Consider the following 22,338-nt stretch of genomic DNA (forward strand, 5'->3'; position numbering starts at 1 on the left):
TTGAGTTGGAAGAGACCCACAAGGATCATCAGTTCCAACTCTTAAGTGAATGGCCCATAAAGGGATCAAACCCACAACCCTGGCGTTATTAGCACCATGCTCCAACCAACTGAACTAATCTCAGGGTCATTTTTATTTGATGTCCACTGGGATCCTATCCCATACAGTTCTGGGTATCATTTAGTAATGTTTTTCTTAGGGTGGTATACCTGGATCCTGCTCCTCTTATGTGCTGGTGGATGACACCAAACCAAGTTTCCAGAAAACTTCAGGCAAAGTCTTTATTCTGAAATTGTTCAAGTATCTCTATGAACATTGTATCCTTAACTGTTAAAGGTAAAAATACTACTTGGGATGCTGCAGTGTTTGCTTTGTCTATTTTTCTCAGTATTTGGTTCCTGTGCCAGGGGTTGTTTTTAAACACTACTGGCAGTAGATACATTGATACTCTTTGTTTCCCCAAGTCTATTCCCCAAGAAGTATTCTTAAGAAAGAATTTTAGCAAGTAGTTTTATTATAAATAACTTCTAAACATTAGCCTATGAAGGAATTTCTGCTTGCTGACATGAATATTTTGAGCAGGACAAATAAACCCTTTCAAGCACTCTTTTTGAAGCTGTCTGTTAGGACTGCCTGTTATCTGTGAGGCTGGTATGACATGGTTTGCTGACAGCTTCAAATGAAGTGGGCAGAAGTGATGGGCTGAGGACAGCTGCATGAGGTTCAGTGAGGCGAAGTGCCATGTCCTGCACTTGGGTCACAACAGCCCCAGGCAGCACCACAGGCTGGGGGAAGAGTGGCTTGAGAGCTGCTCAGCAGAAAGGGACTTGGGAGTGTTGGTTGACAGCCAGCTGAACTTGATCCAGCAGTGTGCCCAGGTGGCCAAGAAGGCCAGTGGCATCTTTGCCTGTATCAAGAATAGCGTGGACAGCAAGATTAGGAAAGTGATTGTCCCTCTGTACTCGACACTGGTGAGGCCACGCCTTGAGTACTGTGTTCTGTTTGGGGCTTCTCACGAAAAGAAAGGCATTGAGGTGCTGGAGCATGTCCAGAGAATGGCACCAGAACTGGTGAAGAGTCTAGAAAACATGTCTTATGAGAAATGAGAGGCTGAGGGAGTTTAGTCTGGAGAAGGCTCAGGAGGGACCTCATTATTCCTTATAACTACCCAAAAGGAGGTTTTAGAGACATGAGGGTCAGTCTTTCTGCTATATTTCAAGTGAAAGGATGAGAGGACATGGTCTAAAGTTGCACCAGAGGAGGTTCAGATTATATATTAGAAAAAACTTTTTCACTTGAAGATTGGCTAGACATTGAAATAAGTTGTCCAGGGAGGTGGTGGTGTCACCATCCCTGGGAGTGTTCAAGAGATGTCTTGATATTGCACTTGGGGAGTCTTGGAGTGATTATGGTGGTGCTATGTTGACAGTTGGACTAGATGATCTTGAAGGTCTCTTCCAACCTTGATGATTCTGTGAGATACAAGGACCACAGGGATGTGCCAGTACAGGTTCTCCTGTCTCACCACAAATAACAAATGCTGCAGAAATGTTTTGTGTTGTCAAGGAACAGATGAGTGGCAGGGACTGAGAGGGCAACTGCCCTGGTACAGCTCCATGTGTTCCCCCTGGCTGAGATCCTGCAGCCCTTGGAAGAGCCAGGGAGGGCCCGTGGCAGTGCCTTGGGATGGAACCCTGTTCAGAGCTAGACATAATGGAGCTCTCTTCCCTGACTGCCTCAGGTTGAAAACCTATGTGATCAAGTTGTCTTTCTAGCTTTAATACAGAAAAATAACGTCCAAAAGGGCCATAGGCCAAGTTTCAAGATTATTCTTCCTTACTTGCATAATTTGTTTTTATATGCTACATGAATCAAAAGACTTTTAGCAAATGAGGCCTCTTTACTCAAAACCCTGCAGACAAGTTATTTTTTCCTTTTGTGTTATTATGATTTATTAATAAGGTGGTAGTTATGCTACTTTACTTCCGAAAGTGCCTGAAAATCTCTCTCTGGAAACATTGGTGGTTTACACTTCTTAAAGCCAACCAATGTGAACAGATGTTTCTACACAAGTACCTAGCTTGTTTTTTCAGTTTGCTACGTCTTCAATATTTTTGTAGAGAAGGGTATTCTCGTATTGGTATTCTTAAAATGCCTGAACCTAATGATCACAAACTCCATCTAGCAGAACAGCAACAAAACTCCAGGCAGAGCAAGGCATTATGACCTTCTTAAGGCACTACTTTAATACAAACAAACAAAAAGATGACTTTCAGTGAAAGATCAGATGGAAAATATACTTGATTTTAGTAAATAATTCTAGATAATGATGCTTGTAGATAATACAACAAGCAAAAGCATGGAACCAAAATGAAGTTTATGGAAATTCACTCAAATGTTATCTTGAACTGCTGGGTGTAGAGCAACTGGATTTGTCATATGTAGCAAGACAACCTTCCCTTCCAGACAAAACACAGAGTCAATGTTACTCAAAGACACTGCAAAATTGTTATAGTTCAGTTTATTTCTGAAGTCCTGATGTATTATATTTGCTTATTAATAGCAAACCTCATAATTTTGGATACCAATCATAAGAAACCTGTAGGAAACACTAAATAGTTTCATTATACATGGCTGCTTTTCTCAGGTTGACTCCTTGCTACACTAGAAATTCTCTGTGGAGTTGGACTACTACTTCTGTATCCCTTTAAATGGATTTCAAAGAAAATTCTTAAAGTTTTCAGCTTAACATACAGCCTTGAGACTCACATTTTCAGTTACTCTTTATGGATCTCTATATTTTAAATTTGAATATTTGAGGTTTCTGGGATGTCATCTTCCTGAACTCTCAGTTTTAAACATTCTTTCCTAATTTTTATCCAGTAACCTATTAATTTCTCGGAATATCCAATACTTCAAAATGAAATAATTTCCAAATTTTGCATTGTTAGACTGGGCACTGAAATACAAGATGCAAAAATCTACTACTCGCTCTCTTAATAGAGTGTGTAGTTGTTGATGCTCAGCATAGCGTTGTTCTGCTCAGGGTTAGGCTGGTTTGAGGTTTATGTGACAACTACTCTTGGCCATTAAAATTTTCACTGTTGAAATATTTATTTCCTTAGGGACCACAATGCATGAGGCTTTATGCGAGAGAATTGAGTTTTGTTTTCTTCATATGTGTGACTTTGCATTGTCCTAGAAAATTTTGTAACATGAAGCTCTTTCACATCTTACTTCGTGAAGCATAAGGGATTAGATATCATCATGCTTATATCTCCCTGTTCTAGCTGCTGTCATGACATCCATTATAGAAAGACCCTATAGTAGGAGTGACTGGTCAAATAACCACAACAGTCAGGGACAAGAATAACGCAATGTGCTCCACATAACATTCTGTCCACTCATCAGAGGTAGTGTTCCTGGAACTGTGAATCTCCTTTTGTGCAAAACATGTACTGGCTGCCATCAGGCTGTGCTTTCATTAATCACTGTTCAAACTTTCAGTCTAGTTTAAGTAAATGTAGAAAATATAAGACTTTGCAAACTCTCTCCTGTTGAGGAATCTTAACTACAGTTCCATTTGACAAAGAGACAGCCCAGTCTCATATGAGATGGGACATTGGACTGTCACTCAGAACACAGGTATTTACTTTCCAACTTTGATGCTCATATGCTGTGTCATTGTGGACAAGGTGCTCTAAGTGTTTGTGCCTCAACTACTGCTGTATCTTGGGCAGGATCTATTACATATTGTAGTCACACTGCACGCAGGAAGAGCTGCTTGGAGACTCAGTGCCATAAAAGATTATAGACTATAATGAGTCAGAATTTTGATTCTTAAGGGCAACAATCAGGCATTAACATGTTCTGTCCATTTCACATTTTGTTCATCTTTGAGGATCCAGGGAAGATATTCCAGAAGACAAAGCATGGGACGAGGCAGGGAGATGTAGTTTCTAGTCAATGAGAACTACCAACTCAAGACAGCTGTGTGTCTCTGTTCTTTTCTGTGTGCTGGAAAAAGACTGGAGTTGCATGTCCCTGAAAAACCCTTCAGGATATAGAAGTAAAAACCATTTTGCAAGGACAAATAAAGAGAAGCATGTGTATATTTCAGTGGTGCTTCTATTGTCTGTCTGTCCATTGCTGTAGGTGAACATTTCATGCTTCCATGGAAGACCGAACATTTCAGAGCCATTAATTTCCTTATCTGTGGAGACCATAAATACAATATTGCTTTTACTAGGCAACTCTGACATTGATAACAGACATTTATAGAACATGTTCGGAAATTAGTATGTTTCGCTTAAATGGACTGTCAGTGTAATGACTATAACAATAATACATGAGGTGCAGTGATTTTGTCTCATAAAGAGAACTGTGTTCCTGCTGCAGTGCTGCTCTGGAAGTGTCTTGTTTCTTTCTCTGAAATTCTGTTTTTTTGCAGGAGAAGGACCGAGTTTTTTGAACTTGTCAGTAGAGGTGGTTATGATTGGAATATAAAAAAACACCGAGAAATATTTCGGTGAGCACTGTTATTTCTTGCTTTCTGGTAATTTTAGCCTGTAGCAGTATTTGTTGAAGGAATTTCATATATTGTGGAGTTAAGGCTTAGAATAACAAGAGAAGGTACCTTGTTTTAAAAATATGATCCATGAAATTAAATATATGGTATGATTTCTAAATATGGGCTGCAATTAATTGGCATGACTTCACCTTCTGCATTCCTATTTCTGCCTTCACACTGTCATGTTTTCTTCCCTTTCTCGCAGCCTCACCAATTACTGTTCAGCCCTTCTGCTCTTTTTCCAGAAAGCATCAATATACAGCCTTAGGACACAAGGATCTTTCTTGTCCATTTCCCCGCTCCCTCCTCCTCTCAGCTGTTTTCTTTCACTGGCCATGCTTTTCTCTGCTCTTCCAGTCTGTACCTGAGAATTTGCATATACACAGTACTCTTCTAGCCCTCAAGAATGCCCTGAAAGTGCATCCTATTGAAAACCTCAGACTTTGTGGATAGTTTAAGTACATCATGCTTTTTAGACAATAAAATGTGTGTATTTGTGTATGCATGCCTAATTATGTCTCATTTTATCTGAAATTTCATTAAAATTCTGCTTTCTTTTGGTCTTTTGACCAAAATATTGGCCATTTTCTATTTTCCATACCATTTCACCCACTCCTAATTTTAGATTCAGACAATATATTTGATGCTTCATTTTCAGTGCCCTTGTTCTTCATTTAAACTTTCTTAGACTTTTATCTGCATCATGTACTGTACATAAACGCTTTCTACAGCTGAATGGTTTCTTTCTCCTAATGCATATAAAACATGGTTGTAGCTAGGTATTAAACTACAGTGGAACCATATACCTCATAGTAAATCTTAAATTTTTATTGTAGATGAGCAGTAGAAACTGCTTAAACAGTGTCTGGAATGCCTCTTGTGATTATAGGCTCTCTTGCTACAGCAGTCACTTACAAATAGGCATATAAATTAATCCAGTTGTAGGTGTTATTATGTAATAATACCCTTACTTATATCATGTGAAGCACATGCTTTCTAATATATTATAGGTATTAATGTAAGTAGTGTTAGAAGTATTGCAAAATTAGCAGTTACTCCCTTGCAATATCATTTCTTTTCTAGTGTGCGATGCACAATACCAAAATTCATCATCTTATGACCTGCAACACATTAGACTTCCGAGGCACAATTGTGATGTAAAAGCCATGCTGATGGCTGAGATTTCAAACATCATTCTTTTCTGGAGGAAAAGAAGGTGCCAGGGCTGACATTTTATATATGTATTATTTATTTATGCATCCAGAGCACAGTTGTTTAGAAATCCAACAAAGGTTGATTCAGCTTGTATTGTTCATTTCTGTTTTTCAGATCAATGCTAATGACAGCCTGTGACCTTGGAGCTGTGACCAAACCGTGGGAGATTTCAAGACAGGCAAGTCATGATTAATAGCAGGGCTGAGAGGAGGCGGGACTGGCAGGACAATATTCCCAGGGCCCTGGCTTACAAGGGACCAAAACTGGAATCAATTTACAGTGGTATTAATGCTATAAAAAAAATAGCAGGGGGTTTCTGCAAAAAATGGTTTATTGCATAATCTTCACCTGTACACATGCTGGTGTGTACATCTGGCTTTACAGCATCTCCTCTTATTAACCTTTTAAATCCATATCCAAAAATGGATGGATTAAACAAAAAAGTTGTGCTTACTTGTTTTATTCCAAAGTTTTCCTTAACAGTGACAGAATCTTCCCTAAATCAAAAATACCAGCAGATGAGCTGCAAACTGCAGTTAACATAAAACTTCAGTACATATGATAGGAGAAATGTGTTCATTTTCTTAACAATGTTGAAAAAACTGCTAGTATAGAGCTTTTTTTTAGCATCCTCTACTTAGAAACAAACAAATAAAAATTCGGGGTTCTGCTATTGAGTAGGCTCTTTAGCAATATACAAAAACAGGGGTCCAGCATTGGCAAGCAAGTACAATATAAGAAAGCAACATGTCCCAAAAGTCTCATCCTTTGCTCCAATATTTTCCCCTCTTCTAGGCATCCTCCCTTTCCCAGCATCCATCCTTAATATTTCCAGTATCCATGCTAATCATTCTCTGTCCTTTACTGAGGTCCAGAACAAGCTAGTAGAAGGCAGACTGTGTCAGGTCCTGGAAGGATTTACAGCATCAAGAAGCAGATAGAAAACATACCAGTTCAGCTGGGTGTGGGTACACAGCTGGAGGGAGTTTGGTGTAATAGCAAAGTAGTAGTTATAGAGATGGGCTGAAAAAGAGTAAGCTGGACCAGGTAACTACTGATGCAGGAGCAGACAGACTTCTTAGAGAAGGATAAGGAAGTAACAGAAGCTGAAAGGGATCTACAAAAGTTACATACACATCAACTAAGTAAAAAAAAAAAACATTTATGGGGGGAGGGCTTAGCTCAACTTGCAGTTTTGTCAGGCGAGTCTTTTTTGCTTTTATAAGCAGATCGTGACAACAGTTCTTCTAAGGCTGTTGCTCTGCTTGGCCAGAATAATGGCCACCTCACATGGAAACCAGGAAAGCTGCTTATATCCTGCAGTGGGAAAACAAGTCACAGGATTTTTCAGTGCCACCTGGCCACAGCTGCAGCGTGTGCAATCCCTCCTCATTTTTCCTCCTTAACCCTTCTGCATTTTCTTTGACAGCCAAAATATCAAGTAGGGGCTGCTTTCCGTGTTGTCAATCTTTGTGCTACAGTGCTGAATTAGTGCTGAAGTCTCTGGAAAACTGGGTTTTTTTATGCTTATCACTTTTGAGGTCTGTGGATGAAAATTCCCCTGCAGCCTAGTGTACAGGTTTACTTTGTATTGAAAAATCCAGTCTGAGATTGATTGAAACATTACCTGGTTGAGCAGAGGCACTAATAAGTCCACAGAGGCAAGACAGGAAATAGTTGGACCTCAACTGTGCCAAAAGGGAAAAAAAACATGAAAAGCAAGGGAGAAAGAGATTAAAATACGTGAATCAAAGGGAATAAAAGCCACATGTAGGAAGGAAAATTCAGGAAGAAAAGATCAAAACAGATAAAAGAAGAGGGAAAGGGACATAAGGAGAACAGGATCAGAATAGCACTGAGACACAGGCATGATACTATGTTTTGATTATTTTTATACAATACACTTGGCAAACCCTTAATTGCTGCTAAGTCGTTAAATTATTCCTCTATCTGGAATATTGATCCAGAGTTTTATTAATGCAGTGGGATTACATACATTATAAAGTTCCAAACTATGTTAGCCTGGCTCAAGATTTAAGAGTACTTTATAACATCACTTCACCTACTTCCAATTTATTTTGGTACTCTTATTTCAACTATAACAATCTTAGGATTTGGGAATGTTACCTACCATGCAGTTGCTAGAGCAAGAAATTTTGAGATTTTTGGAGTGCAGGTTCTCTGCTTAGTTTACCCTCTCATGGCTTGGCTTTATGAAATATTATTTCCTGACTTGAAAACAGTATGCAGGCGTGACAGGAGCTTTAGGATCTGAATGCCATCTTCAGTGGATTAGTTTCCAGGTTGTTTGCATCTCAAATATTGCATATGCTTACCTTCAAAGCCCCACATGTGACAAGAGTACAGTACTATATCAGAATTACTCACTGTTTGACTTCCTAAAATTCCTCTTGTTTCCATAACCAAATTTGTTTTTAAATCTCATCTTCTCCCAAGAAGCACAAATCTCTGCTGTGAATAGAACATCTGCATTCACAAAAGTCAAAAAGACACATTCCAACTTCCAACCTGCCAGTTCTTGATTTTAAATCAATATTATCATCACAGTCTGAGTTTATATTTAGATATCCAGATACTGTAGTGATAACAGTCACAGGGGAAAAAGTCTAGTGGGGGAAAAAACCCTTTATGAATTCACATTAGTTTAAGATAACAGAGGGTATTGGTTAATTAAGTTTCTTTGATAAGTGAAGTTGTGTGTAGAGGGCAATGGCCTGTAAATACCCAGAGAGTTCTTGCATGTTTTAAAAAGCATCTTTACAGACATAATTGTGGATGCCAACAAGAAGCTGTAATTTTCCATTCTGTTCTCAGTACTTCAGTAAGTCACACATAACAGCACTGAGTGCTACCTGGACATTGCAGTGTAATTCCCCCAGTCAATTCCCTATCAAAAGGGGTAAATAGCTGTGCCTATCAGTGAATATGGCTGTTTATACCCCCTGTATGCCCAGTCCTGAAAACTATATGAACATGTGCCTGACATCAGTCATGTAATGGGGCTTTACAATTAAGCATGGGCTGAAGTCACAGTCTAAGCAGAAACTCATTATCCTAAAATTTATTTAACAAGAACTCTAATCTTTATCATGATTTGTGTTTTAGGCAGCTGAGCTGGTAACCAGTGAGTTCTTTGAACAAGGAGACAGAGAAAGATCTGAACTAAAACTCACCCCTTCAGTAAGTTTTTATCACTTGTGAAATAGTTACTAACTGGAATAGAGTAAGAAAATATTATTGGCCTCATTCAGAAAAATGAACTGTATTTTGTACACAAAGAAAAGTCTTGGAGTGAATAGAACCTCTGTCCAAGAAGGATAAGCATTTATAACCATATATAAAATCTCTCCTGTCAACGCAGTCACTTGTGCGTTGAGCCCTTTTACCCATTTTCCGTACCTGTTCCCAAAATTATCTTGTCACTGACTTTTCTAAGCAGTGGGTATTGGTTTTCATACACAGAATTCAAATCAAAAATCACCAGTTACCTATGGAAATCAAAATTGTCAGATTTACTTTATATTGCAGCTGTTTATCTGTGTTATTTGATGTATCAAGTGCTGAAATGCATTTCTGTGAGTATACAGCTAAATGTAACATTGTGAATAAAAGAGTAAATCAGTATTGAGTGGATTATAGGCAGATGGGTATAAAGTGTCAAATGAGAATTAGGAATGTTTCATAAAGTTTTTCATTGAATGATTAGAAGAGAAAACCTTATCCAAGTCAAATAACTCAAAATGTTCTGAAGCCATTACCTGGAGGCAACAGGTAACAGAAAGTATTCTAAAGAATTTAACCTATGAGCCATTTACAAATATGCTTCCAAAATTTTATGCTTCCAAATATGAAAAGGCCAGTCCAGTGTCTCAAACTCGTTCTCACTACATTAATGTTCACACATAAGCCTGTGGTGATGTAATGAAATCATTAAAGCTTAAAAGTTGGTAGTAGATAATGCTCAGCTACAATAAATGGTTTTTCGCTTTGTATACTGTCAGAGTTTGGGGCACAAATGGATTTCTTCCCTATAATAGTTCTGTGCATAGATCTTCTCAGAAAAAGTGGGAACTGTAGTCCAGGAGAACAGTAATCACACAGTCATGATGTTCACAATTCTGAGACTAAATCTTGGCCTGAATAACTGAAAGCACCATTCCATACAGTATGGATGTAAGTGCCTTTTCTGCCCTTTATATAAAATTTGCAAAGTGTGTTTCTCATACTAAGGAAACATAATAGGAGGTAGTTTTATTTTAACATGCATGGTAATGTTACTGTCTTCAAGTAACAATGAATGCCAGTGCAAATGGCCCAGGTCCAGTAACAGTAAGAATTATTTTAAGGTATGTTATTACATGTACATTTTGGGCATACCTTGGTAGAATCACAGAGAAAGGCAAAAGCCAGAGCTTTCTTCTGGACTCATGTCTTCTGAAAATCTGCATCCAACAGCCTAGACAGGTGGGAAAGAAATGTATTGCTTTAAATAGCTTTAATATTTTCTCCATAATAGGGAGACTTCTCACTCTTCTTTTGGGCTCTATGGTCTGTACCAAGGAATACAGTCATTTGTGGGCCACATGTAGGATGCTCTGAAGCCTTACTGCTTGAAAGAAGATTATCCTCTTTTTTGGCCCTTCACCACTTAAAAAAAAATTCAGTAAACTGATATATTAAGTGTTTTAGGTTGGGAGATAAGGCCATCAGTTAGCATGTAGAGTTTTACTACATTAATGAGGAATTTTTAAACAAGATCAACTGCTGACCTATTCCATGACATATCACTGAGGGAGTGCAGTGAGCTGTGAATTAGGCTGATTCCAGAGGAACAAACTGATAACTGCTCCCAAAATGAATCTGTTGATTTCCTACCCTTTGGATTCACAGTCACAGCTGGTTCTGCAGAAAGGCTCTGTAACTGGGAGGGAGAGAGCAAGCCCAGATCCATCACTGTTCATTTTGCTGAGCTGGAAAACCCTGTGTGAGAGAAGGGAAATTTCTACTCAAAGGTATCTACTTTACATTTGCACAGGAGGTTACTTACCAGCTCAGCTCCAACTGTGGAGCATTTATTTTACATCACAGAATTATAAAATATGAACAGATTCAGCCTAAAAATTTCAAAACAGAATTGAAAATAAACAGTTTATTTTTCATGCCATGCAAAGCAGTAGGAAGACTGCTGCAAAAATTGATTATGGTTTACAAAGTGTTCTAGTTGTGAGAATTTGATCATAGCTGAAAAGTGCTGGATGATGTGTCTGTAAAATACTGCAGTGTAATAAAGCATGACAGTTTTGTTCCCTTCTCAATTCAGGCCATTTTTGATCGGAACAGGAAACATGAACTACCCAGGTTGCAGCTCGAGTGGATTGATAGCATCTGCATGCCATTGTATGAGGTAATTTTTACTTACTGCTCCTGTAGAGTTCAGAGAATATTGTTCTTGCCTCCATAGGGAAAAAGAATTAGTTTTCAGAGAAGCCTTGAAGGCTATTTGAACCATTCTCCTTCTTTGACTTTACCAAAAGTCTGAATTCTATGCAGAAATCTTCAGATTCTCCAAAGGTGGTAATGTCTGCAAATAAAATTCCTCTCTGAGTTATAAAAGCTGATAGGGTAACTGTTTATTTTATTATGTTTGAGACAAACTGCTTCTCATCATGGTAAGGTATGGAGTACTGTGGACAGATATGCCAGCAGGACAATCTCAGTAGGTGCTGCTGTCAAACCTGTCCCAATCTGTGTGACCCTAAGGCAAGCTCAAGGCTGAGCCTTTGCACTTTCTTCTTGCACATTTTTAAACTGTTAAGAGGCACTCTAGGCCAAGCCTTTAAGATCAGTGACAAATGATTTGTGGTTTAACCTGTGTGCTGTTTAACTCAGAGTTTACTCTTTTAATTATACTTCTGTACAGACTGCCTGGGTGTTTGGCATACAGTGTGCAAACTCTCAAGTACTCCTCTATTAAGGCTATAGATGACTACAGAATCGTTAGGTTTGGAAAAGACCTCTAAGATCATTGAGTCCAACCATTAAACTAACACTGCCGGGTCCACCACTAAACCATGTCCCCAGGCACCACATTTACATGGGTTTTTAACACTTCCAGGGATGGTGATTCTATCACTTCCCTGGGCAGCCTGTTCCAGTGCTTTACCAGCCTTTCAGTGAAGATTTTTTTTCCTACCAGAACAGTGCTTCTGTCTTTTTGGATTAAACCAGCTTCAGGATTTTACTTGTGTAACAGGCAAATGGCTTCACAATGGTTTCACCATTGTAACTTTTTCTCTCTTATCTGTATAGAAAGCAGAGCTTCAAGAGCAGGATGATAAATGCAGAGTAACACTGTAGAAACTTAATCATCAATTACTGTGTCAGTCAGTCTTCCTCCCACTCACTGAAACCACACAGACCGCCTTACACCACCAAAGACTGACAGTTTGGCCACTGGTATCTGAGAAAACATGAGGATGTTCTCACTAAGTGTCTTTGGGGAACTGTAACAAGTTCTACTGCACCCTAGACTGCCTAACACCTCGAAGCAGTGAATGGGTCAGTGATGATACGCGGGAGCTGGGAAGCAGATACAGCTCCCATGTTAACATTAAAATTATTAACTTGACCCTGAATGTAGCTTCCCTACACAAAAATAAAAATAGAGTGGCAGTTCCTTTTCATTTTATAGACCAGATATATCACCAATATCATACAAGGTAAGAAGGATGATGTGCCCTCTGCCCTCCATACCTCGTGGCATCTGAGGCTGCCACTGTGGCAATAATGAAGTGACTACCCAGCAGCAACAGCAACTCCTGTTGTGTGACGTGGACAACAACACTTGTGTAAACAGCAAGGTGGGCTGCTGCTTTGCCAGCAGATCCTGTCCATTCCTTAGGTTTGCCTTTGTCCTGATGAAATAAACTACAGCTACGGCTTTCGAACAACTAAGGCAAAACAAGGACAGAAGAAGAATATAAACCTGTATTTTTTAGATTACCAAGATCATTTTGAACAATATAGGGAAGAGACAATGACACTGGCCTTGGACAAAAACTCTTTAAAAGTAATGTTCCTTTTAATATAATAGTTCACATTACACTAGAATGCATATTATAACAGAATTCATTATGTGTAATAACATCTGTAATCCAAAAATGTACAGTAAAGCAGGAAGAGCTGATAATCAGCCCATCCTCTGCATGAGAAGACTACATCTGAGCAGTAAAGCTCTGGTTAGTTAGCTCCATCTTAGCAGGATATCTCTGGGGAATATATTCACATCTGATTTCCCTGCTTTCTACTGTCTTTGCATCACGCTGTGCAGCCATTAGCCTGCTGCTCAACAACTTAAAAAAGAGACATCAACAAACCTGGAAGTCATAGCAGCACCAGCCTTAGGGGTAAACAGAAAACTGGATGCCATAGTGTCACACTGCAGGAGATTCTCTCTTCAGTGTGGAGCCAAGTTTTAATTTTCATATTCAGCTTAATCAAACTTCAGTACAGATATCACATCAGCACAGTATCCAGGCATTGTCAGTCCTCTGTTTAGGGCTGGCTGAACACAACTATGATTGGCTGAACACAACTATGAACACAAGTCCTAGATTCCTTTTCTTTTTTTTTTTCTAACATGCTTTAAAATTCTTGACATTGTAGTACATTGTAGGATCTGCATGTGTGGAGAGAACAGGTTACATCATTGCAAATGCAATATAAAGAGGTGGAGTGGCAGCTGACAAATCAGTAAAATCTTAGTGGTACCTATATAGCTCACTACCACAGTACTTCTAAAAAACATGTGTTTGAAAAAAAACCCCAAACATTTGACACTCATTTTCATGCCAAAATTACAACATTAAGCCATTGAGAACAAAATCAAGGCTGTTGCATGTATTTTTTCCCCTGCTAGTGAGTAGAAGTCCTGAATCTGTGTGGGCAGATCCCCGAAGGAAATGCTGTGGGGAATGCATCTGTCCCTACCAACACAGTTGCTACAGCAGGACCTAATGCTGTGGTCTTTGTTATTTGACACCCACACAGCAGAGATGATCCCAGCAACCAATGAATGCTGGCAACTCCCATTAGTCCCATGTGAGATCAGCAGAAAATTGTCTTTGCTGAAATTGTCTTTGCTCTAAGTAGTTCTCAAGAGTAGGCTATTCTTGGCAGCTATGGATATCTGAAGAATGCAATACTGAAGGAACTTCACTGCCCAAACTTCCAGGAGTGGTCTGATACCACCCCAGTGGCTTTGACAGTACTAGAACAAACCATATCTTCTCTGCAGTCCAAGCTTATGAGCTAGGCTATGTACCAGAGTGCCCATGAGGAATGTTTCATACTTAAAACAGTATATAAACTTTGCAGCATTTTTTAGAGAGTTATGGCTTTCCTATGGCTTTATCTTTTTTCTTCTGAATGTTCCAAAACATTCTTTGGGAAGATTTGGTTCTACCTACTCCTTGTGTATCTGCTCTGCTTTCTGCATTTCCTTAAGGTGGCTTAAGACAACCGGCTTGGAGGTGTAGTAGTTCTCCCAGGTAAAGGATAATGATGTCTCCTTTGTTGGGGAACTTGTATCACATCCCTCTGCTTACCTGGCTGTTCCCTGAGTTTGGCCCCTTTTTGTGAGAAGGTTTACAAGTGATTAGTAAATCAACAAGAACTATGCAACTCCATTAGCAGTCCTGTTTGACTGCCCCTTGGAATGCCCATCCCATCCAGAAGAAAAAAACATCAGTGATACACAAAACTGTTATACACTGTGAGCTAATGTGAAGCCTGAAGGTGAATATAGATATATAATGATGGCTGGGGATATATATATTAAAAAAAATTAATATCTGGAATTATGCACAGAGAGATTTCCCATATCCAAGTGCCTAAATCCAAAATCTTTTTGTGCTTGCTCTGTAAGCCCGACTCTGCTCCTGGCACAAGGTAAGCCAGCTCTGGTCCCTTTCTTTCTCACCTATCTGCTGCTCAATGTAGGAATCAAGCCACCTCCAATTTCAAAATACCTTAGTAATCAAATCCATTTCCTTCACACTGTGGATCAAAGGTCTGTAAAGATAAAAGCATCCCAATTTTTTTTCATTGCATTTTATTACACTTGGGACATTATAATTTTATTGAATTTACTTTTTTGTTACTGTGGTGATCACTGATCAGAGTATTTTTATGTGACAGTGGGAGGTTTTGCCTTGAGTAGCAGAACAGTCATCCATTTACATTGAAGCTCAGATTTTAGAGGCTTTGGTTATGCTTTACTGCATCACATTTGCTCTTCATTCAAAAATGACAGTAAGAAAAGCATTTATCAGTACAGATGAAAAACAAGGCATATTAGAATAATAATTTATAAAGAAAATGCTTTTTTTGAACTGTAGAGCATTTCAAATCCACTAATGTAGCTTTACTATGAAGTAATCACCCTCTTGTTTTGTAAGAATAACCTATAAAGGGGAAGCATGTGTAACTAAAGCAGAAATCTAAGGCATCCCACTGAAAATAAAGCACTATGGCTACACTGGCAGCTGTGTTCACCACACAAAGAAAGTATTCTATACCTATTTGAACATAGATGTTTGTGTAACAGGAAACAGAATTTTGATCATTAAGACAAATTACCTCTCTGACCCTCCAGTAAGGAGATGCTAAGACTTTCAATACTAACAGATTTCTCTCCTGGACTCTATCGTTTGTGTCTACCTAAGACGGGATCAGTCACAGATTTTTCCCAACTCAGATTAGATTTCTTTGTGGGGAGCAGACAGTGGGAGAGTGAAGATCTTATTCTTTTTAATCATTATATTTCTCACAAACAACATCAAAGCTTCAGCGATTCACATCAAACAAAAGATGCTAACAGCAGCCCAGCTCTGTTCACGGCATTGTTAGGCAGAGACAGTAACCCCATGAATAGCAGGGCCAAAGGCCATGCACTCTGCTTCTGGGCAGATAAATACATAGTCAGGTAGTCAGTGACAATGACAGCAGCTATTTAAATTTAAGGGAGATGTCTTTGTGGCAGATAAAGAAGCTCATGGCTTTTACAACTTATGTGTGCCTGAGATTGCCCTGCTCACCTCTACCTTGGTGCTCCTTGAACTGCTCCATTTTAGTGCTGTTTTTAGAGCTATTCAAGATTTTCTTGGGTATTGAGAGCTTTAAACATGTAATAGTATCTACAAAATTGGATTTGCATTGCTCCATCCAGGATTATAGGGGGAACCTGGGAACAGTAGAAACATTTATGTTTAGCCTAGCAAATACTTTAAATGTTTTGAATGGAATGTGGGGGGACAGATCCTTCTCTATCACATTGTTTGACATACTTAGAAAGAAATGTTATCTCTCTGTCTGCAACTCCAAGAGCTCTGATATGCCTGTCTTCCTACAGAAGATAATGTCTGGCCTTGTAATTAAATCTATCTGTAGAGTATGATGATGTAGCTGCAAAAGCATCCATTCTGCTTGTAAACTTAGATTAAATGCATAAGGTATCATAAATGGTAGAGCCACAGAAATATTCAACAGTCATGGCTACCTTTGTGCTTTAACTTCTCTGGTTCAAGAGTTGACTTTGATACTTGAATTGGAAGTGCATATACACACAGTGATTTTTTTTTCAAAGGTGCATATTCTACTAAAAATTGTAAGGCAGGAGATTAACATTTTAATATTCCTTTGCAGAGAATATGAAAAAAGTGTGCTTTAACAATCATGCTCACACTGTTATATCCTGATGCAGCCCTTCCTCAATTATCACTTCTCTCCCTTTCCATCTGTCCTTCAGTTACAATTTTGCATGAGGAAATATTGTATAAGAAATTCAGGGTTTGGATCACTCCTCTCTAAGTTCTGCTTGTCCAGAATGGATTGTATGGCATGGCTTTGTCTTTACCCAGGCAAGAGTCACTGGATTCAATTAAAACCATTACATTTTCCTTCAGATGTTTCTGTCCTGTCTGTACAGTCAGAACTGAAAAATTTTTAAAATTATTTAGTCACGAAGACACTATGAACATTTTGGAAGTGGCTTTCCACCTTTCTCCTATACCTAGGAATGTTGATACAAAAGTCAGGCCATTGGTGTTCTAAGTTAGCAACTAGTCAGGGGGCAGAGAGTTCACTAGCTGTTCACCTTGAGCAATATTAGACATTCCACGAAATGTGTTCCCAAGTTGTTAAGAAGTGTTTTAACAAAAAAAAACAAACAAAAAAAACCCCAAAGACCCAAACCAACCAACCAACCAAACAAAACCCCCACAAAACAAAAATCAGGACTTAGCAATTTGGAAAGATGTGTTCACAGGAAGCAATTTGATCAATTCTGTGTGATTCTCATTGAAACCAGCTTTTCCTTTGTAGCATGTTGAGGGAAGAGAAGGATAACTTTTAATAGATCCTAAGGAATACCATAAAGATGCACACTTTTGGCAGGGTTTATTTCTGACATTTGATTTGGACACAGAGAGATAATGCATTTACGCTTCCTGAAACTGCCTGGCTGACAAGGCGGATAGGCTTGGGATGCAGTATGTGATACGCCATGGACTGGGGCTGTACAGATGTTGGCAGATCAAATTAGTCTCACTTTCTGTTGAAATCCAGGGGGTAATATTATCCAAGGAAGAGCAGGTGCAACATACTCTGCTGTGTTTGGAAGAAATTTGCTTCAGAGGAAACTTAATCAGGCCAAATGCCAGTGCTGGGGGGAAGTTGGTAGCTAAGGATTATGTTAGGAATAAGTGTTTGGCCCAGAGAAAGAAGATTTTGGCACTGTAGAAGGATCTCTCTCTAGCCTTGAAATGGGAACTTTACTAGGTTCAGCACTTTTGTTGCCTTGTTGCTGGTCTACTAATGATGAATCTAAACGAGGCCACCCTGAATGAATTCCCTTGAGCTTTCAGAAAACTCAGATACTAGTACTTATTCCAGTAATGGAATAAGCATTAGCAAACTGTTTTTCTTACCTCTTGCCCTTAATCTGAGAGTCTCTTTTTTCTGCTACTTTTTTACTAATAGAAAAGGTTAAAAAGGGCTATACAAGAAAGAAAAAACAGGAAGAGAAGAAAGAATGTTTTTATTTGCAATTTTTGTCTAAATGCATCATTATTTCACAGTGTAATATGAAAAGGCATAGTTTTGGTTTCAGAGCAAGAATTTTTCTGTCTGTGAGTATTATGAACACCTTTTTAAAATAGGAACAAAGATCCCAATCCTTTCTTTTTCCTTCCCGAGAGCAAGGAGTGTTTTGTTTTGCTTTTGAAAATGAGGAGAATATCACTTTTGCTAGGATTTTGGTAATTTGGTGAGATTATTGTATTTCTATCAATAATTTTAGGAATTTACAAGTTTCTCCAAAATGTTTAGAAGAAGAGACAGCAGAAAGGAGTACTTTTCCCCTTCAAACAAGAGTACTTCAACTTACTTCCAAACAGTCTCAACTGAAAGGGCAGTTCATTGACAAAGATATTTGGGAGAAGATAGAAAAACCAACATTTGCCATTGACTTCAGTGAAGCTAAGCTAAGCTTCACTGAAGGCTTTCACCCTGATCTGTGAGAAAAATTGAATAATTCATAATACTACAATTTCTGTTGCTGTTATACTTAGAATTATCTGCCCAATGTATAGCGAAGGACATGCAGTCATGTATGGAAACATGTATAAAGATCTGAGGAAGTAGATTGAAAAGTTGGCAGATAAGGTAGAAGAGACAGCCAATAGAGGGAACTCAAATTGTACAGCAAATCTGAAAGAAGATGAATGGATAATTTAACAGCCATTCAGTTTTCAAGAAAGACAAAGCACAAACTACATTGCATCAGAAAAGGACTAGAAATGATGATGGATGAAACGCTTCAAGTGTTTAACACAACAGAATCACAGTTGCCTGCAGAATTCCCAGCTGAGGGTAAATTCAAAGAACTAAATCAGCATATGAGACTGATATGGTTTGAAGAATTTTTCAAAATCCATTTAATAGCAAGGAAGAAGACATTGATTGGCTGCTTGGCTAAAATCTCGAAAGGAAAAGAGTTTGAAACATTCTGTCTCTTGCGTGCTTGACATGGAATCTAAACCATAAACGGCACAGCTAAATAAGAAGTTGTTTATGAAATAATAACTCTTCTTTTCTAGCAAACCCTTGGTCTCATGACATTATTATGAACAGATTAATCCTTTGCAACTATAGCAACACATCAGTTGAGCTACTTCAGTAGGTAGCCGGTCCTTCAGAATTACTCTCCCTTAGGCAGCATAACATGCTTGATACTGGTCAGAGCACATTTGGCTACCAGGAGCTCTGTACATACTTTCCTCCCTGAAGTACCTGGCACATTTTTACCAGTGGTGAATCTTACTTATAATCATCTTTCTCTAGTATGCATGTTTACTTACAAAGGAGTACAGTATTATTCTTGCTAGCATACCTTCACCAGAAAGAAGCTTAACACTAATTCATAGTGGAAGAGCTGAACACTGATGCATGTGTTAGATCCCTTTCCAGTCACAACTGGCTTCCTTCCACTAACAATTTTTAGAGAGAAGCTAAAAAAACCCTCCTGTTTTCTATCAGGAAAGTTAGTAATATATTCATTTCATCTAATTACATTTCTAGGCATCAGAAAAAAATTCCCTGGCAGAAATGAAAAAATAATGCACTCATGCATTATGTACTTGATGACCTGGACCCTTCCTCAGTAAGCCATAGAAGGAATAAACAAACTTCAACCATTAGAAGATTGCAATAATTTTATTTTTTCATTAACTCAACCCCCTCACAAATACCGTATTTTTTTCTGGAACATAATGATTAAACACAGTCCTGAATTGGTAGGGCAAATAATTAATTCATATACACACGCAATCAAGGGTTCATAGAGGTTAATCCTTATATCTTCTATATATCACTTTATCTTCTGCATTCTACCTACAGATAGTGGAAATTTAGCAGTCTTTTTGGGTTTAGTATATGGGCATGTATACAGAAATACTTTTAGGTTTTCAAAACAACTTCCATCAAGTATTAGTATTATGAAGATCAGATCTGTGGATGTCTGCAACACCGGTTCCCTTTTATCTGAACTAATCTGAAGTTCAAGGACATTCAGATAGATGGTTCACCTTTGGCCTATGTATTCTCACGTGAAAGCCACTTCAGCAAAACTCAGGAGTTCAATTCAGCTCTGCTGTAACTGGTCATGACTCTCTTGACTTCAACAATGCTTCATATGCTTACACCGAGTCTGAATTTATCCCTATGGCTTCTCGGTCACTGGTCCTCCCTTCCAACTCAGAAACTGCCTACATAATAAAAGTGATTCATTAGAAACCACTGGGTTCAAAAGTAGAGTGAACACTGAGACCTATAACTTTTTTATATGTGCTCAGTCATAAAAATGAATTTATATGGTAAATATTAGCCCTGCAACCATACTTTCATGAGCTGTAATCTTGTCAAAGCTCGTAAGTTAAGCAAGGTCAGAATTGGTCAATATTTGGATGAGAATCTCTGGTGGGGAGGGGAAGAAAAGAAAAGTATATACGCTGGAGGTCCTGCAGTGTTTGTAAGTTAGGACATACTGTGCTCCTCTTTAAAAATATTTGGTATCAGTCTTAGAATACAACAAAATGTTGCATTTGCTTTAGCAATAGTTTAGCCTCTGGCCACATCTGCGCTGCATCTTGGCAGTTTCAGCTAACGTCCTTCCCCAGAGAGGAATGGGATGTAGCAGGTTAAGTCTTCTTCCCCCCACACCCCACTTCAGCCCAGGAGGCTGGTACTCAGAGTACCAACAAATGCCTCTGCTGCTACCTATCCCCCTCTCCCTGCAGGGGTTTGCTGCTACTATTTCTGCATTCTCTATGCTTTATCTAGCAAAATACGCTTAAGAAATACATCTCTATACACAAGAAAAAAAACCAACACTACTCCCCCCTCCTTACCTTCTCCCATAAATAGCTTTCTCTGAGTACCTCATGCTCTTCCCCCCTTTGAGCTCTTCCTTCAGGCAGCCCTGCCCCTCTCCCAGATGCACATAATATATTGATGAAGTGTCTTTAACCTTTTCTTGTGCTGGAGGAGCTTTCATATAAGTGGAGCTACACCTTGCGAAAGGATGCTGTGGGCAGAGCAGTACATAGTCCCAAAAGACACGTAAATAATTAAAGATGGTAAGGAAAAGTCACTGCTATGCAGTAACTTTCTGACAAACAGCTTAGTTGCGCATCTGAGGTAATATATGGATGCAGAAGGGAACTGGAAACACATCTTGGTTTTTCCTAAGGCTGGAGTGCACACTGCTCCTCCCCCATGCTTTATCACTGCTACTAAGAACAGCTTTTACAGTAAAGGGGATAAAATGGGAAAGGTCACCAATCCTGTACCTATGGCTGTGTAGCAAGGCAGCTGCATTGCAGTGGAAGGACTGCAAGTGGACATTGAGGCCTCGGGAGACAGGAACTCTCCCAAGCTGGGGTTCCCTCAGCACAGAGCCCAGCTGCCTGCCAGCCCACAGCCTGCCTGCTGCACCAAGGAGGCACAAGGAAAAAGGGTGTTTCTGGAACTATTGAGTTTATGGGGGGATATCCCCTGTCAGACTGTTGAAGACCAAGCCTCTGCCTAGTAAGGCAAATAATAAATTAGGCATTAGGAACCTGGATACCAGATTAGACAGATCGCTAGCAAAGCTGTTCATAAGAGGCATGCATCAAAAATAGTAGCATGGAAGAGCAATACATCAAGGGGTTCTCCTGCAATAAAATGGAAAGTAAAAACTGCAGCCAGGAGGTAGAAAACCCTGACAAGGCTACAGCCAAATAAACTTAAATAGCTTTGGGAATAAATTGGTGGTTTAATCCGGATCAGGAACAGGTGCTATGAATGTAATTCAGTAAATGGTTGAGAGCCTGCCAGAAGGGAGAAAAATGTGTTGCTTTTGAGATAATTTCCCAGAAGCTTCATAAAAGCAAATTGATTACTGGAGTTTAATAATTAAAACAGGTCCAGATATATAGTAATCAAATGAGTTTTTAATTACATCTCAAGAAGAAATAAAATCCAATTTGTGCACTTGGTATCAGAGAAATCCTACTGAAATGCTTTGGTAGCTGGAAAAAGTAAAATAAAAGCTAATTTCCATAGGAATTATAGTAGTCAGTTTAATTAAAAGACTAGATCAGAATGAAAAAGTCCCAAAGTGAAAGGATACTAAATACAGAAGCAGTGGTTCAAACATCAAATCAATGTCTGAATAAAGACATTTTATAGACCCAGTGCAAAATCTGGACTGTCAAGTATTCCTACTCTAAATTAATGTGTAACAAAATAAAGTTTCTAAAAATTACACTATATATTTTGTAGGTATTCCATTGAATTAATTGCTGGTTCTATGGTAAAAATTAATGTCAAAGACATGGTTTATTCTTTCTTAAATACTCCTTGTAATAAATTTCATCAAAGTTAATGTTAGTAGTTAACCATTCTTGTTATTTACCTGGTGGCCTCTCTTG

The 22,338-nt window shown here is 38.8% G+C and overlaps 1 protein-coding gene across 1 annotated transcript in view; it reads left to right on the plus strand.

Moving 5' to 3' along the window:
- The window catches only part of PDE11A (phosphodiesterase 11A), a 126,894-nt gene that overhangs the window by 100,736 nt on the left and 3,820 nt on the right, over positions 1 to 22,338 (plus strand). Inside the window, exons 17-20 of the mRNA XM_029959605.1 lie at positions 4,451 to 4,528; positions 5,900 to 5,967; positions 8,916 to 8,986; positions 11,127 to 11,210. Coding sequence (XP_029815465.1) covers positions 4,451 to 4,528; positions 5,900 to 5,967; positions 8,916 to 8,986; positions 11,127 to 11,210 — 301 coding nt within the window. The remainder of the gene's footprint in view (positions 1 to 4,450; positions 4,529 to 5,899; positions 5,968 to 8,915; positions 8,987 to 11,126; positions 11,211 to 22,338) is intronic.

This window comes from Manacus vitellinus, unplaced genomic scaffold (genome assembly GCF_001715985.3).
Source record: "Manacus vitellinus isolate BGI_N305 unplaced genomic scaffold, ASM171598v3 scaffold_20_pilon, whole genome shotgun sequence".
NCBI classification, from domain to species: domain Eukaryota; kingdom Metazoa; phylum Chordata; class Aves; order Passeriformes; family Pipridae; genus Manacus; species Manacus vitellinus.